The following is a 16976-nucleotide window of genomic DNA, read 5'->3' on the forward strand; positions in this document are numbered from 1 at the left end:
GAGCAAAAACGCTGCAATAAACCCCCTTCGACACGCGTCGTAAAAGGCAGATGTGAGGTGTACTCAACGAAGCAAGCATGATTTTGGGGCGTGTTTTCGCACAAGGGGGTCCATCTCATCATACAATGAGTGACTACAGACAAAGCCAACGCGCACTCTTCAGCCTGCAGGTTGCCGTGCATGTAGGCGAGGTCTCGTGGTGCTGGAGGAGTGTACCTGTATGCATCGTTGGTCTTGCTTTTTCGCAGTGCCGTTTGTTACAAATAAAGCTGCTTGATGCGGTTTCAACCGGATCGTTAGACGGATGGATAACATATTGTTCTGGCATTGTGGGTTTATTGTCAGATTAGACTGAGACCAAGTTGTGGGCAAAACTTGGATTAATGCAATTGGCATGATCCTCTGCAGACCAGGGGGACTCAGTAAGGGGCTGGCTGACTGCGGGTTCTCTTCCAATATTGGAATAGGAACAGCAAGCATCGGCTCGTGTACCCTTGTATATTCGCACTGTACAACAAACACGGTACAGTACAGTGCAGTATCACATACCCATGGCGGCGTAGGGGATGACATGCAGCCCGGGATGGCGCAAGGTGACCAGCGACCGTGCCGCGCCGTAAAATTGCGACGTGGCAGGCTTTGATGGATGAATGCAGCTACAACAGCTGTTGACCCTTACACTCATTTTCTTGTTTTCCTTTTCTTCTTCTGTCATCCTCACCATCTGAGAGTCCATTCTGCATGCATATTGCTTTTTACGGCCCAGCAGAGATAGTTTTTTTTTTTGAGGGGGAGGGGGGGGAGAGGGGGTCTGTCGCACCCAATTAAAAGAACAATTGAATGATTGGCTATGCAACCTATTTTCCCCTTTTTTTTGTCTTTTCTTTTTTCTTTCCCTTTTCAAGCTCAAGCAGCTCACCCCCCAAGCCAACAATCGTATCCATGACACGGTAACCTCGCCTGTCTCATTAAGGTATGGCGGCCCGACCATTAAAGCCACGGCACCCGAGTAAAACCGGGACTGATCGCGGGAGACATGCAGTCTACCCGAGCTCGCAGGGGTCTTCCGCATGAGCTTTGCATCACGTGACTGTAGCTCGACGTGTGCGATTGGCGGACCGGGCCTTGCCTGAGCCAGGCCAATTGAGGTGGGCCCATGCGATGGAGCCCTGGTTATGGCAGACAAGCATGGTGTGGTTCAAGTCATCTAATGTCAATCTTGACACCAACCCCAGGTTTTCCAGGAGAAGAAATGGTGAGTTATTATGAGTACTAGTACTACTGTCCTATAAGGTTGGTTGGTTGAAATTGAAAAGTGTCGGTGTGATATGGTAGATGCCGGTTGCGGTGCATGTAGCCATTACTGCAATATCACAGCCTGATATCAATCGGTGCATCGACCTGAATCTCCCTTGCCGATCTTGTACCGTACAGTACTACAGAGTGTATTTCTCACTTGTTGGCTGGGCTTTTTCCGTACTGAGAGACTGACTGTGGCAAGCCTAGTCAACACCAGCCGTTTGTTCATCCTAGTCAAAGTGCGACATGTGTCAAGTCATGGCACGGTCGTGCGCCAACTCAACAATAAGAAATTGTCATAGAACTACCCTCTACTTTAGCATTCCTGGTTATTCTTACTGGGTAATATCACTACTCCAATGCTCAGTGACAGGGTTTATCACAAATCAATGTCTCCCAAGCTGCATTTTCTGCTTCTGGTTTTTGAGTGTAGCATTCTGGCACTGTTCTGTGTGGTAGAACATATTGGTCTAACTCGACGACTCCTGCATGTTGTTGATAAGACAATTGCAAGTGGCACTACAATTCCTAACCGTAGAATTTGTTGTGTACCTCGTGTGTACCTGTCTGTATCAATGGAGGAAAGGGGGTTGATTATTGCCATTGCCGAAGAAAACAGGAGAAGGGGGAAAAGAAAAGGCAACTTTTGTTAGAGGCCGGCGGAGGAAGAGCCCCTTGCCAAGTAAAGCGAGGGTGTGGTACAAGCAGAGGATAAGAGAATCTGTAAATAGAGATAGAATTTCAAGAGCATGAGTCCCGGCGACTCAAGCGTGAGTTTCTTGAAATGTTTAGATTACCTTGCAAAAATTGACATATTGAGAGGGTTAAGCGATGAACAACTGGCAGAGGGCAATTGGCATGGAAATCAAGCGTTCCTTCCTAATTTGACTGTCACTTCCACTACAGGTACGATTTTTACCAACGCGCACCTGTTTGCCTAGGTAACCCTGGGCTTCTATTTCACGTTCCTACCCTGGCACAAATTCTACGGACATTAGTCATTACCTAGATAATATCTATTACCAAGATGCTAATCCGTTCTTCCATGAATTCAATTCCTCATTACTTTGGGTATTCAGTTACCTGGTGGAATATCGGGCGTTGCATTGAGTTGCCTTCATGCGCCACACTGCCCTTATTCGATTAGCCACAGACGAGTTTACAGCGTGTGATCTTATTCCATCTACAGCTGCTCAACAACACGGTGCCTAAAGATGGTATATATGTACTTATTTTGTCGCTGGCATCGTTTTGACATATTTTAGATATAGTATGTCCGGTCATCAAAACGTGTATCTTTACTAATATGACTCGTCAGGGTCTGTCCACTTCGATGCTCCCTGTTACTGCAGCTCACTCTGGTCATGTGAGTAGAAAGATCAGAGACGCCGAGGGGTTTAGACCGTCATCTGCATTTTTCTAACATACCATGTCCCAGCCATCATGTGAGGAAGGTAACCACCATCTCGATGTCGTTTGTTTCGATTGCAAGGGCTGCTGCCGTTCCAGTTACTTGACCATCTTCGGAGACGACAGACAAGGCCGCCTGTTCCTATTGGAACACAAATGATTCTGTGATTTGATAGGCCAGTTTGCGATACTGTCATGGTCTTATGTAGGCCGGGGGTTCAAGCAGCTCCGCTTGTCTAAGCGAACAGTTAGGGGTTAGCAGACAAGTGGCACACAATACCTAGGCCTCCAACGCCAGCACTCTGCCCCTGCTCTCTGGATGGATGAAGATATGTATATTCGAAGGCGCTGATACAACAGCGTACCCCATCGCGCCCCATCACAGCGCATAGGTCGTGTTCGCGTACACAGTTGTCCTGTTCATGCTACTATGTAACATCTGCTCCCAGATAGATGCGTCCTGTCAATGCACACCCTAACCATACCACTCCCCATCGCCAGGATCTAGCGCACCACGCTTGCTGTAGGCTGGATATCAGCTCTGGGCGACCGACATACACAGTGGGACTGCTACAATTCGATGAGCATACGACAAGGTTGGACACGCAATGTCCCGTGAGGAGGCGTATTGCAACCGAGCTTTGCCCAGGGTCAGCAATTGATCATTGATGGATTGTATCCCAGGTAGGAAGGATGGCTGGCTGCCGGGCTGCACCTTCCACCCGTTGAGGGAAATCCTGGAGGCAATTCACGTGAAGCAGACTTGACGCGGCTTGCCGGGTTGGCAAAAATTATCTCCCTTCAAACCCCTTCCCTTTCTTAGACGGGATAGCCCTTGCGGCCCGACGCGCACCTAGAAGCCGCAAGCCGCATGCCCCGTATGGTCAGACGGCACCACCCCGGGCCCACTAGAAAACAGCCAATGCGTCAGATTACCATGGAAGAAGGTACCTAGGTATGCACTCCTCACGAGCCATTTCAAATTACCTATGCTATCTATGAATGAATGAATGAATGCGTAACCCTTCACTTGCTTACCGGCAGTTGAATCACAAACTTATTGCTTTCCAGTGCTAGTGATTATATGAACTAATGTCCCTATCTCACATCAACCGCCGCGCGCCATTCTCGGTGCGTGTCTCACCATCAATGGATCGACTGATGGGTGACAGACAATACGGTCAGGATCATATGCACCTCAACTCTGTGACTACATGCAGAGTGGCCGTCGGCGGTCCACGTACACTAGAAAATTTAGCCGAGTTTACCATTTTGAAAGTCCCGCGACATTGTCCGTGCCGAAGGCCAATACATGGGTTAATAGCGACGGCGTTGACCAGCGTTAGTAACGGCTTTCTTCTCTCGTCTGGCGGTCAACAACCCAGTTCTGGGAAAGGCTGCGTGTCTCCATCACCACGAGCATAGCCTACCAACCACCAACCACCAAAATGTGGGTTTCGGTCTTCTTACACGTATCAAAGATGCATATTGTCCTGCACGGGCAAGCAAAAGCGTAACATCGTGCATTACTGGTTTGCATTGTTTGACAAGGTCATCATCAAGAATCGCACAATTGGCGAATGGGAAAGGGAAATGCATGATGAAGGAGGGTTTGGGCGTAGTACACGGGACGGGATGAGCCTTCTCTGTGGGCGGCTCAAGTACGAACAAGCAGGCCACGCTGGCGGTCGTGGCTGGTTCTTATTTTCAAGACGTCCAATCCCCCAGCCGTGCTTAACAAAGGGTTTTAGGCTCTCGGCTCTCTGAGCATCATGGATACCAGCAATCTGACGCAAATGACTTGTTGGTCCATCCATCCCACCTATGACGCTAATGGTCAGGATGTTACGACGAAGGATGCAATTCATTATGGTTGTGTCTCACGCTTTCTCTTCAGTCCGTTATACATTACAGATCTGTTGTAGCATTGTTTTCAGCTGATGAGTGTCCACACACTTACTCGAAGCTCCGCAAGCGCAGCCTTTCCCAAAACACGCCCTCCAAAACAGACTTTCATTGCCCAGAACTAAAGAAGCCTCAAAGGCCGCCGCTCCCGTGCCTTGGATGTGGCTAGAGATGAGAGGGAGGATTCAAGCTCTAATTGGTTGATAGCAATTGTATGAACAAGCACCGTCCCTGATAGCGCCAAAAAAAAATCCATTTCGGTTTCCAGAGAACCGGAGCCTTGCTCCACAGTGAGAGTTCGTGACACTCAACGGGCCACGGGCGATAAAGACATAACGATCCAGCATCCAACGATTCGGTGTGGTCACAAGACCAGCTAGCCAATAGCTGAGCTGAACCCCAGGCTTGTCATGACGGGAGATTTGACCTGTCGGCCTGCATCACATTATTATTTACATTAATGGCTCAGTACACTCCGGAATCGGGATGAGCAGTCAGTCCGTCGTGCCATCCACAACGCCGCTCGCTTATTTGCAGCCGGCATAGTGAGCATTGAGCGAGATCGTTTCAAAAACAACCCTGTCTATTGTGGCCATCCGCAGCAAATCCTGTCATGACGATGATGATAATGATTAGTAAGGCTTGGTGTTCGGCATGGAAACTTGCTTGTTGTGTTAACCAAACCTCTCACAGATCAGCAGTAACATATTTCATTTCTGTATGTGTTAATTGATTTATTTATTACTTTTTGTTTCTCAATACACCTCAGCAATCGAAATACGTCTGATATAGACAAATGTGTTCGACATCGTGGCTAGAGGTTCCGGCAGAGCATAACTTGATGCGTAAGGATAACTCGCCACGCTGATAGTACGAAGTTGAGACCAAACGTGCAAACACAAGCGAACCAAGACGCCAATCAGTTTCTTTAACTCGACCCTTGGTGTTTCTCTGATGAAGAGTTTTGAGCCATGTGGAGGTTGACTAAATTATAAAATAAAACATGCAGTCTTGAGCCATGAGGGATGAAACTGATAGAGCAATCCTGAGGGGTCATCAGGCATGCAAAGCAAAGCCTCTGTCTGTGTGTTGTGTGCCATGGCCCGATCTACTGCGTGGAAAAGCGCAAGGCACCCGTTCTGTTGGATTTGTCTGAAAACACACTGTGCGCCTTCTCGTGTCTGACTGGTCCGAGCCAAATATGACATGGCGCCGATGAGTGAGCATGGAGTTGAATGTTGTCGACCTGCATGAGTCGTCTTGGTCGTGTGGATGCTCGTCACCCAAGGGGGTTGTCAAGGAGTGGTGCCAGACCCAAGAAGGGTAAGGGAAAGGGACATTAAGGGCACATGGGCGACGAAGCAGGGGTGGTAAGCGAATGGATGTACGTGCTAGATGCCCTCGTGTTTAGGCGGGGATTCACAGTGCGTTGGGTTATCAAGTCCGGCGCTATATTGAAAGTTGCGGGTTGAACCGCACTGCATCATATTGACAGATATCATCCAGCAATAATGAGCCCTTGTTGGACTGGACAACAACCAACCTTTTGGTATACCCAGGTAACCCTCGATGGTATGGATACAAGATTCTACCAACATTTTAACTCACATTCATGCTCTAGGCCACCAGAAGAGAACTTAATCATACTGAACATACAATCTTGGAACTCCTGGCATTGCAGGGTAGCTTCCGGCATCGTACCTACACCGCGGTTTAAAGGTATTCCCTTTTCGAGACAATCCGATGCGAGAGTTGTTACATGACAGTGTCGACTCAAGAAAGCGCTGCGTCGTATTGAGCAATCACGCCCAAAGGTTATACGCAGATTTGTTTGCCGATATTACTAGGGGTTAGTAAACACCAGAGAATCAACGACTCTTAATGCGACTAGGAATACTTTTGAGAACCCTTCATGCTTCTTATCATGCCATGACATATTCTAATGCGGCGATATGGCTATCTCGTTGCTGACTACTCCCTCGATACCATCCATAGCGGTGAGAGGATGGGAGCTGGTGCTTGCTAGTTGTACTGCAGTCCCTCGCTTGTCTTCTAGGAACGACATCACGTTCAAGAAGGGTGATGGAGGCTTTCATCACATTCTGATGATCCTGTTCGTATATTGCCATTGATGAATGCCTACACCATTCAACGGTGATTGGCCACTGCCTGGATGAGAGCATCATGACACTTAGTCGTGAGCTCCCCTCCCAGTCGGGTTGATCAGGGCTTGAAACGTGAAGCCATACAACTAATACCATATGGTCTGATATGGTATTAACTGAAGAATTAAATCGGAAGAAGGAGATGTGTGTTCACCGACAATGCCGTCAAGAACTGTAACGGTTCTCCTGCTCTGCCGCACGGCGGCAGTAGTTCTGACATTAGGTACCCAGGTACGTGTTCACCACGAATAGGTACTCTGTACAGGGTGGCGTGGGGAGAGAGAGGATCGCAGGTCCCAGCGTTGTAGCGTCCCAAGAACCATACCCTTGTACTGAGTGCCCAGCATCAGCATCCATACCAATGCAGGCCGGACCGTCCCAGGTAACCCGCGATCATTTGGCAAAACCTGGCCTTCCTCCCGCAATAACGCAAAGTCGTCAAGCTATCTATTACTTACTCGTTTCCATCAAGTCAAATCAATGCCTCGTTACATCAACATCTCGAAGGACCTGTGATCAATGTGTGCGGTTGACAGCTTGTTCGATAGACAAGTTACTGAGCGGCACATTCTGCGAATCAATCTGTTTCGCCCAAGCATATACATACATGTTGATCATGCTACTCTTGCTGAGTTCTGCTTTAGGTATCTACGCGGCAGCTCTTGACCCGAAGGAATGATACAAAATTGACTTGAAGACAATGAAATCTCAACCGGGGCACATGTGAGACTTGACAAGAATGGAATGGTGAACTGTGAAGGGAACAGTCAGTCACAGCTCACCCGTCATACTAGTAAGTTGCGAGTGACCTTGGTGGCAGAGGGCGGTCGAGCTGCATGAATTATACCAAGGGCATTCGCATGGATGGGACACTGACACTAGCTAACTGTGTCGGCCATTCCCACTATCGTCTTCCATGGCTTCGAATCCGCCGCACCGAGGTTCCAGCCAGGTCCCACGACCGTTGCCAGGGTTCAGTTGCTCTCTCCTCTCAACATTATGGTGGTAAAGGTACAAACCCACACCTTGACGGCGACCCCTCTTGCTCATCTTGGACAGAATACAACTAGGGCAATTGGTTCAATCTACACACCCAGCACATCTGACACGCCCTGTTACACCACGCTGGTGGTGCATCCTGCGGCCGTCTCTGCAACCCGCCGTCGGGAACAAGCGCAGGACCCCAGACCACGCAGCCCAAGGTTCAGGGCTCCAAAAAAGATCCTAAGACATTCCGCCCGCAACGCAACGTCCTAGTAGCGTTTATTATTCTGTCCCTGTTCCCAACCGAAGGGATAGGTGCCCAGGAATCCTGGCAGATTAACACGCACACCAACCCTTAATTGGGCACTTGTGCTGTTGCGAAACCAGTAGCAAAAAAACACAACACATAAAGATATTCTTTGCAATATCCATAGCCAAGGCCAGATCCGGCCTTTCTGGTCTCCCTGTAGAGATGGTTAAGTTGACCATGGCCTATCTGACTGGAATTGGATACGACGTCTTGGGTCAGGTTGAGACCACATCTAGTAAGTCGGTTCCAAGCTCATGGCAGATCTGACAGCTGATAGGTTCGGCCATTTCCAGGCTATCAGTACCCTCCTCCCAGCTCTTACGTACGTCGATCAACTATGACTTTTCCAAACGGGCCTTCACGAGCTTTTCAACTCTTTTTATCATTCTTAATTCAACGCACGCACACTGTTTGTTTGTCTTCCTTGGTCGGACAAGACCAGGCCCACACGAGACGCTTGCTTGCCCGTGCATACACACACGCGCACACATTCATGAAAGTGCTATTTCCAACTCCTGTCAGTTGTGGGATACGTGATCTTTCTTGGCTGGAGCTTTGCTTCAAGGTCCCAACTCCAGCTGGGGTTTGGCCGGCGTCTCCCTGATCGGACCTATCGCCAGGCGCCGTATCGGCTGATTGTTTGGCCCTCGGCTGCTGTAAGGTACCACTGGTCTCATGCAATAGCCGATTCTTGGTTCAAGGCCAAGGTGGTGTGTCGGGGCAGGGCAGGGCTGTGTGCTGCAGGAAACCATGCACTGGGTTAGCAGCACCAATTCTTCTTTGCAATGATCTGTGCCGCTCTGTTGTATTCCATTTTCGTGCCTTACCTTGGCCTGGTTTACTGGCCTCACTTGGAAGTTCTGTTCGGGACCTACCTATCTATATTATACCTTTCCTTACTGCTGGGACAGACTACCGCGCTAAAACGCCCCTCCCTTCTTGGTAGGTATGCCATGAACCTCATGTCCTTCTCCTCACTTAGGTATGTTGTCTGTCAATCATCAGAGCCTCTGAAGCAATTCCTGTCACGATATGGAACAGGGAATGTACTGAACGAAATGGATGTTGTTCAGGGCTGTCGGGTGTGTTTCGTTGCCCCATACTGTATGACTCAGATGGCTTTTATCCTCACTCAAACTACAGCAGTCTGCCACCCATCATGCCTGCGACTGATCTCACTCACACTGAGCCGGTTGGCGACGGGTGAACCTCGCGGTAGTTTGACTTCTGCAGCCATGGGCATTAAACCTTGAATTGCCGCGTCTTTGTGGTCCAATACTAGTTTCGGGTTCGTTCACCTTAGTATTCAACTGGCACACCTGGTTCTTTCACCTTGTGCTTCTATAAATTCTCTTTGATCCAGTGCCCTTTCGAATAGCACCAAGTAGGTCAAAGAATACTACGCTATTGATGGAGATTTGGTTGAGATTGCTAGCGTTGAAGCAAAGCATGGCTAAGTCGAGGTTACGGTATTCGAGGGAGGGAGGCGCCGTGCCCGTTGAGATGTGGTTGACTTGCATTCCGTTAGGTGAAGAATTCGGCTGATTTGTACATCCATCCATCCATATTTTACCTGCCTCTATTAGCAATTCATTACTTCACATGGCTACTATTGTCTCTTGACGCCTATTGTAGCTCCACGTTCTGAGGTTGAGCAGAATGCCCAACACGATGAAAGACAGGCCCAAGCCAAAGCTTATTAGAGGCGACAGCCTCAGACGCCGCCGAAAGTTCCCAGCTCTCCACGGCAAGCCTCTTTCTTCTTCTTTTCCCCCCTCATTTGTTTGTTATAGTGCGTCAAGTAGAGAGAGAGACGCGCTTGATTTCACCGCGTCATCTGTTTGAACTGACTGAGAGCGACCCCGGCTTGGACGGAGAAACAAAGACTCAGATCCCAGTCCTATCGCTGACGGTCCGTTCCTCAAGGCCCGTCCATGACCATGAGGCTACGAGTGGCTAATGTTATTTTATTGTTATAATCACTACGTAGCCTGGTACAGCCTTACTCTTACCTCGTCCAGGGACGTCAGGCTTTTGACGACTGTGTACCCGTCACCACTACTACTGCAATGTATAATCCACTCTGCTATAGCTGGCGCGTGCTCAGCTGGTCATTTCAGCTCCTGGCTGGGCCTCTGGCCTTTGACTTTCACGCCAGAAACGCTCTGGACTCGATTCTACACTTTCCATTTTCCTTCTATTCACGCTGCTGCGCTTGTGGTATCCCCTGCACTTGTTGCCCGCTGACCTAAGTATGTTAGTAGGTACTCAGGTAATTGATATGTGTTTGTCTGGCGAATACACTCTATTGGGCTCTGTGGTTCGTCTTGGATGGACAATCTCGGCTGACTTTCATTTAGCATTGTAGGTATGGATAGACTTGACTTGGCTTAGTCGTTGTTTCATCTCGTCCGCAGGTAAGGTAAGGTGAGGGAAGGTACATGCGGCCGGCCTGTATCTACGGGCCTGCAGTACAGTACTCACAGTAGGCTTACGGGGCTACAGAGCCAGATGGGAACTGTAGGTACTGTACCCAAAGTGGCCTTGGTGCTAGCTGGGCTCCATGGGGCCGGCTCCCTGGGAACGGCACGACACCGGCCCATCCGCCCCATTACTCCCGCCCTGGTCTCCGCCACTTGTCCACCTTAGACTGTCTTTCTCCTACGCTGCACCTGCACCTGCAGCTACCCTCACACATTCAATCGATGCCCCTATTAGACTTACCCTTCTAAATAAATAGTAGCACCCCCTTCCATCCTTGAACCTCATTATGTAGTACTTACCTACTTCTGGCGCGCGCTCTTCCCCACTTCCTTGTCGCCGCAACGGCATGCACCTGCTGTAGGCATGGTCCAGTGTTAACAACTGGAGGCGGTATTCAGGTACACACCTCTCAACTACGGACCTTGCGAAGGTTATGTCTGCACCTTTCTGACTTAACTTTCCTTCACCACCACGTCTCTCAAACATTCAACTCTCCACTCTCAACCTCGTCTTCCCTCTTGTCGACTCTTGCAATACAAACAATAGGAACGCTTGGTAGTTGCTCGAGTCGCCTGACCTGTTACGACTAAACAAAACAGCAGCAATTTTACCAAAGAGGTCTTGTCGCTAAGCAGTCTCGCAAGAAAAAGAAAGAAAGAAGCAGCAAAACGAGAGGGAAAATAAAGACCTGGAAAAAAAGGAGAAAAAAAAGACAAATCGCCTTATTCGAGATCTTCTGTCGTATCGGAGAAGCAAGTTGCGATATCTCCTCTTGCAGACAGACATACGACGAGCGAGACAGTGGGAGGGAGAGAGTATTTTGTCTCTCACCTGACTATTTCCGCACCCCCAAGACAAGACAGGTAGAAGACCAGAAAAAAATAACAAGGGCCCAGAAGTGCCCCCTCTTTTCCTTTTTTTTCTTCCTTTTCTCACCCCCAGTCCCGGTCCCAAGTCTCAAATCCTAGTCCCAAGTCACTCAGGCAAATCCACAATCCCCAAAACCCCAGGCTCCATTTACGGTTGGGTGGCTAGGTGGTTCCTGGCTCTTCCCACGCAGTGGATCAGATTGGATCGGAGTTTCCTCCCATCCATTCCCTCCCTCGCTATAATTGTCGGCCTGTCCCGCCGCACTCTTCCCGCCCACGTCAGAGACCATTTTTATCCTCTTCCGCCTCTCGGGAAACATCACTACCGTCAGGCATTGGATTGCGGTCCCAAGACCTCGTGGAATCTGCTGTCATCTCCCGTTGAGACATACATTCACTCACTCGCTCTTGGCTTGTAGCAATCGGTCATCGCCGGTCTTTTACAATCGGGACAGGGTACGCGCGACTGGACAAGAAAGGACAGGGCAGGATCTCGACGACTCGGACTAATCATTTGACCATTTCCTTTTCACTCCGTCTTGGTCTTGGGTTATTTCCCGTGCCAAATGCTTGCCCGCAGAAGCATCTTTGAAAACTCTCAACCACACGCATTTGGCACCATCGCCGCTGACCGTATTTGCCCATCTGCGGCTCTTTGCGTCTCAACATAGCATGGCCGACGACAGCTACCGAAAAGAGTATCCCCAGCACAGCCGCCCCGACGACAGTCATCCTCGAACTCAGTCACACTATCCTCCACCACCGGATACTGCCCAGCGTCCTTCCGACGCTCCTCCAGGCACCATGGCTACCTCAGTCACTTTGCCCTCTATCCATGACTCTCGCGGTTACGGGCCGCCGCCTGCAGCTCCGGGTCGTGGTTATCCTACAGACCCGCGATATGCATCTCCTAATGCCGTCAACGGTTACCCACCCCCTGGCCAACAGCCTCCACCGGGCCAACCCCAACAGTACCTTCCACCTCTGCAACCCCAATCCGATCCTCGATCTTCAGCCTATCCTCCTCCCCCGCCAGATCAACGGGGTGGCTACTACGACGACCGCCGGCCTCCCTATGGCCAGGAGCCGTATGGTCAGGATCCTTACTATGCTTACTATCGCGGACAGCCCCCTCCGGGCCCTCCACCGCCGAACGGCTACCGTCACCATCCTGTCGGTGTTTATGAGTATCCTCCAGTTGGGCCTGGCAACGGACCTCCTTTGGCGCAGGCAGCTCCCCGTCAAAGAACATCAATCGCTTGCCGATACTGCAGGAAGAGAAAGGTTTGTGACTCGCAGTGTTCGAGGAGACGAACAATTCTTGCTCAAAGAATGCTAACCACCTGTAGATTCGTTGCAGCGGCTATCAGACTGCTCCCGGTGGGAAGTGTCAGAACTGTGCCAGGATGAACCAAGAATGTATCTTCCAGCCTGTCTCTTCATCAAGCTCGACCGCCTTTATACCTGTATCAGCAGTACCAGGAGGTGTCCCTCCAGGCACACAATTATTCGGCGCTTATGGTCAACCTTTGGCACCAGGCAATCCTCCGCCTCCACCGCCGCCCCATGCTGCTTACCAACATTCTAGTGCTCCGCCGCCTCAAGGAAACTATTACGCACCTGTCCAGTCACCAACGGAGTCTTTCTCGTCTTACGGAGATGCGAGAACGGACGACGGCAGCCAGCTTGCAGGACGGCGGCGTCGTAGGACTTCAGAGGAGCAAGATGACGCCTACAGATTACCTCCGCCACGAAGCGCTGTAGACGAAGACCCACGACGAAGATCCCCAGCCGAGTTTTCCAACCACAGTAGCCCAGGTGGTGTTGGATATCCGCCATACCAAGGTGCGAGACAAAGCCCGCGGAACCCGACGAGCGGCACTCTGCCTCAGGCTGCAGCGACTGGTAGCTATGCAACTTCTGCACCTGGAGGGCGGTCACCGACAGGTCAGAATGGGTCAAGTGGTGCGTCCACCCCCGCCCGACAGGGACAGCAATCCCAAGGAGGAAATGCATCGATTATGAGTCTGAGCAACTTGGTAGAAAAAAACGACATTGATAAGACCATGATCGACAGGCTTAACCGACCTGCACCAGGTCAGCCAAGTGGTCGACGAGACGCCAGCCGTTGACGGGCGAATGGAGTTACGATTGACGCTGCCGGACAGGTCAACGGGAAGAGTCGAAACGACCCACGACAATACTTGCTGACAAGTTGATGACGATTGTTTGCTTTTAATACCTTATCCAATTCGATCTTCCGCCTACATTTTCGTTGACCGGGATGAGACAGGAGTGTGATCGCGAGAAGAAGAAAAAACAAAAAGCGGAGGGGCAGCGCGACAACAATACAGGACAAAAAGTTCAAGATCTAGAAAAAGACGCGAGTTTGGCAACAAACGACCCCTCCGTTCGGTTTTCATGTTTTGCTGGACGTTTCTCTTATTTGGAATTTGACTTATGTGCATTGCCTTTTGCCAGTCTGTTCGTTCTACCGGGTGGAAGGGATTGCTCGGAAAAGCAACGGCTGGAGTAGTCGCTGTATTCTTTTTTTAATCGGTCGGTAAATGTGTGTTCTCAGGAAAGACGGATAGCCTCACGGCACCATACGGTTTTGTTTTGATTCATGTTGATGCTTTGTTACGTTTCTACATTTGGGCCCGGTGTCTGGTCCTTCACCGACCGTCATCGGTAGGTATGAGGGAGAAAGTGTGTACTGGTGGTGATGGAAAAGAGGGGTGATTTAGGGGACAGTGAGAGAACCACCCATCTATTGACAGAGATGCCACAGTTGTTGGAGTGTCAGAGCGTGTTGATCAAGCGATGCATGCCACGAGAAGAGATGAGCACAAGCAATATCAGGGAGGATGGCAAAGAAAAGGATGTGGGGGTGGTGGAAGACTTTTGTCGACACCGTTGATTTTTTTGCTTATGTACATGAGAGTATCGCCATAGCTAAAAACCTAAACCAACTTCCAATGGCAACATGGCAGCAAGGCTAGATGCCTTTGAAGAAGCTCGATGGTGTTGTGTGATATGTGATATGTGATGAGGTACACGATGCTTGTCACAATCAGTTTGCCGAACCTGATGTCTCAAAGTTCGGTTCTGATTTGTACAGCACATCCAGTATTGGCAGGGTGGGGACGTAGAAGTAGCTACAGGGGTCTTGACAGCGAGATACCCAATGGTGAACTTGAGATCAAAAGGCGCAGTGCAGCCTAGCAGTGGGCTGCTGAACTGGTACGGCCGAGATACATAGTGATAGTGCTGTGGTGTGTGGAATATGAGCAGTGTTGCTAGAGCCAAGCCACGCAAATAGTAGAGTAGACTGGGCTTCAAGAGAGGGGGGTTGAGGGTGAGAGCCGGGGAGATTATAAGCAAAGGAGTGTGAAAGTCAGAGGAGATGAATCCCAGACGACAGACAGGAGAGGAGAGGGGACGAGAGAAGAGGAGACAAGCAGGGCGGGGAACAAGCGGAAGGACAGACAGGTGCACGACTTCTAGCGGGTACACGGCAGATACCGCAGTGAGATTTACACGGTGAGACTACTTTTTACTGAACATCAATTCGATTCTTGTTTTCGGTTTGGAGGGTCAGGCTGGGGGTTACGGGACACAGGCCAACGCATGGGAGCGGGAGAGGCGTCTACAGCAGGGAGTAGATAGGTTAGTACCTGCTAGATATTGCTACTAACCTCATAAAACAGTTGAGGGAGTACAGAGACGTTTGGTTGTAGCGGCAAAGAACCCATAAAAGCACTTGCAACGTTTTCCAATCAGACGTGTCTAGAAGAGAGGTACACACAGAGAGGCCAACAAATGTGCTGAGAGGTTTGCAATCCACTTATCAATCAAGATCGAAGGGAAGGGAAAGAAAAGGAAGACAAGGGAAGAGAAGAGCGGGGCAGTGGACAGGACGGACGGCTTATTGTTTGTTGAGACGAACTGTTTGCCAACTACTTAATGTTAGTAGGTAGTAGCCAAAGCAAGCATCCATCAGATTCACCCTTATCCCGGGGCTCATAAGCTAAGACGGTCGAGTAACCGCCGACAAGACAACAAGAGAGAGGTGTAAAGAACGAAGGGGGAGGGAGGGAGAGACGGGCGTGGGGCAAGGGGGGAAGAAAGGAGGAGCAGAAAATCGTGCATATTGGCCGACATTGATGAGAATTTATTAGCTGAAGCCTGCGGCTGAACATATTAATTGTTTTTTTATTGAATTGCATTACAGTGCTGAGTGGATGGATCATGGCTGGCTGAAACGGCAACGATAGACGATGGTTGTTTTCATTAGTACCTGTCAGTTAGCTATACTGCCTCTTTATCCGCGTCGTCCCGTAGCCCTACTAATTATTCTTGTGACAAGGCAAGGCAGTATCCGCCGTAGCTCTAACTCTCTTCTTAGAACTCTATCTAGTATTTGCCTATTGATTCTCAGACTGTTAGTAAATTTGAGGTACATTGATGCTGCAGGCTTACCCTCGGACAATAGATGTGATAATCTGAATGGGGTTGCCTACAATCGCTCACTCCTATCCTCCACCAGACCATCACCCCTGTATCTTGTGTAATGTCAGGTTAGTAGGGCAGACCCTGTCGACTTTTGAAAAACAAAAAAAGGGATCTACATGGAATGTTGGTTAGGACAGGGCAGGCCAGTGGGAACACAGAACGGGAAGAGCACATGACCGTTGGCTGATGTGGTCAGCATCCCTCATGCGAGACATGTTCGATCTTGGGAGACGAGGCAGTGAGTTGACAGGGCGGGATAGAACCTGAGATCAGATGAGATGATGGTCTAAGCCCAGTCATCGTGTTTGTTGGTGATGAGTTGCAATGGATGGTGTTGAAACTAACCAGCGTTAGCTCAGTCTAGTGACATCTCGTACCTGGGAAAGCATCTCCTTGCACCAGCCCACGTCTATCAACTACAGACAACCTGGTCTGTACGATCCCTACACCAAGGCACGGTACGGTCACGGTAACTACTCACGTAGGTAAGACACGAGACGAGACGAGACTCTGAGTTGAACTCGTCCCAGGCACGAACCATGATGTACCTAGATTAGCGGAGGTCCAAAGCGTAAGTAGCCAGCAGGTAGGTAATCAATCATCCGTGACACGGACCCGAGCGGTTACCTCAAAGTCTAATAATAAGATGAAACAGTTCTAGGGCATCGTGGGCTGGCCGATGCTGAAAGCCATTTACTTGAGAAGTCCAAACAATCAAAAACAACCGCAATTCCATGGCCAACCATTGTTGGCAACTAATGTACCAAGAAGTATTACAGTGGGTAAATCCAGGGACGGCTACCCGTAATAATTGACCTCTCATAACACATCTTAATTCCAGGGACCCGGTTTACAACCCTCCCTTTACCTACTGCTGGCTCGCTCAACAGCGACGATAACGACTTAAGTTAGGGCCAGGGTAGGGCTTGACTAAAGAGTGTGCATAGGGGACATACATACATACAACAGGCCAGATACCGCAGCTCAAAGCAAGGGGCTCGGCTCAATCAATGGCCGGCAGGTGCTGAGACTGTG

General features: G+C 49.8%; 3 protein-coding genes across 3 annotated transcripts; 2 read left to right on the forward strand and 1 right to left on the reverse strand.

Annotated features, from left to right (window-relative positions):
* Positions 1-8118: 8118 nt before the first annotated feature.
* On the reverse strand, positions 8119-9310 carry EDB82DRAFT_474465 (uncharacterized protein; the record flags this gene model as incomplete). Its single annotated transcript, XM_065608024.1, has 4 exons — positions 8119-8305; positions 8480-8740; positions 8964-9064; positions 9257-9310. 4 exons carry the CDS (start codon positions 9308-9310, stop codon positions 8119-8121), a joined length of 603 nt encoding a protein of 200 aa, XP_065464666.1.
* A 371-nt stretch (positions 9311-9681) lies between these two features.
* Positions 9682-10483, forward strand: EDB82DRAFT_497458 (uncharacterized protein). The gene is made up of 2 exons (XM_065608552.1): positions 9682-10316; positions 10376-10483. Exons 1-2 carry the CDS (start codon positions 10033-10035, stop codon positions 10431-10433), a joined length of 342 nt encoding a protein of 113 aa, XP_065464667.1. The 5' UTR covers positions 9682-10032; the 3' UTR covers positions 10434-10483.
* A 1615-nt stretch (positions 10484-12098) lies between these two features.
* Positions 12099-13558, forward strand: EDB82DRAFT_523768 (uncharacterized protein; the record flags this gene model as incomplete). Its single annotated transcript, XM_025734049.1, has 2 exons — positions 12099-12710; positions 12776-13558. The coding sequence occupies 2 exons, from the start codon at positions 12099-12101 to the stop codon at positions 13556-13558; spliced, it is 1395 nt and encodes a 464-aa protein (XP_025584894.1).
* Positions 13559-16976: the final 3418 nt, after the last annotated feature.

This window comes from Fusarium venenatum (genome assembly GCF_020744135.1).
Source record: "Fusarium venenatum strain MPI-CAGE-CH-0201 chromosome Unknown EDB82scaffold_2, whole genome shotgun sequence".
Classification (NCBI taxonomy): domain Eukaryota; kingdom Fungi; phylum Ascomycota; class Sordariomycetes; order Hypocreales; family Nectriaceae; genus Fusarium; species Fusarium venenatum.

Coding starts and splice junctions, on each gene's coding strand:
- EDB82DRAFT_497458 (XM_065608552.1), top strand. CDS start 10,033: ATGTTATTTTATTGTTATAATCACTACGTAGCCTGGTACAGCCTTACT. Junction 10,317..10,375: donor TCCCCTGCACTTGTTGCCCG/CTGACCTAAGTA, acceptor TCTGGCGAATAC/ACTCTATTGGGCTCTGTGGT.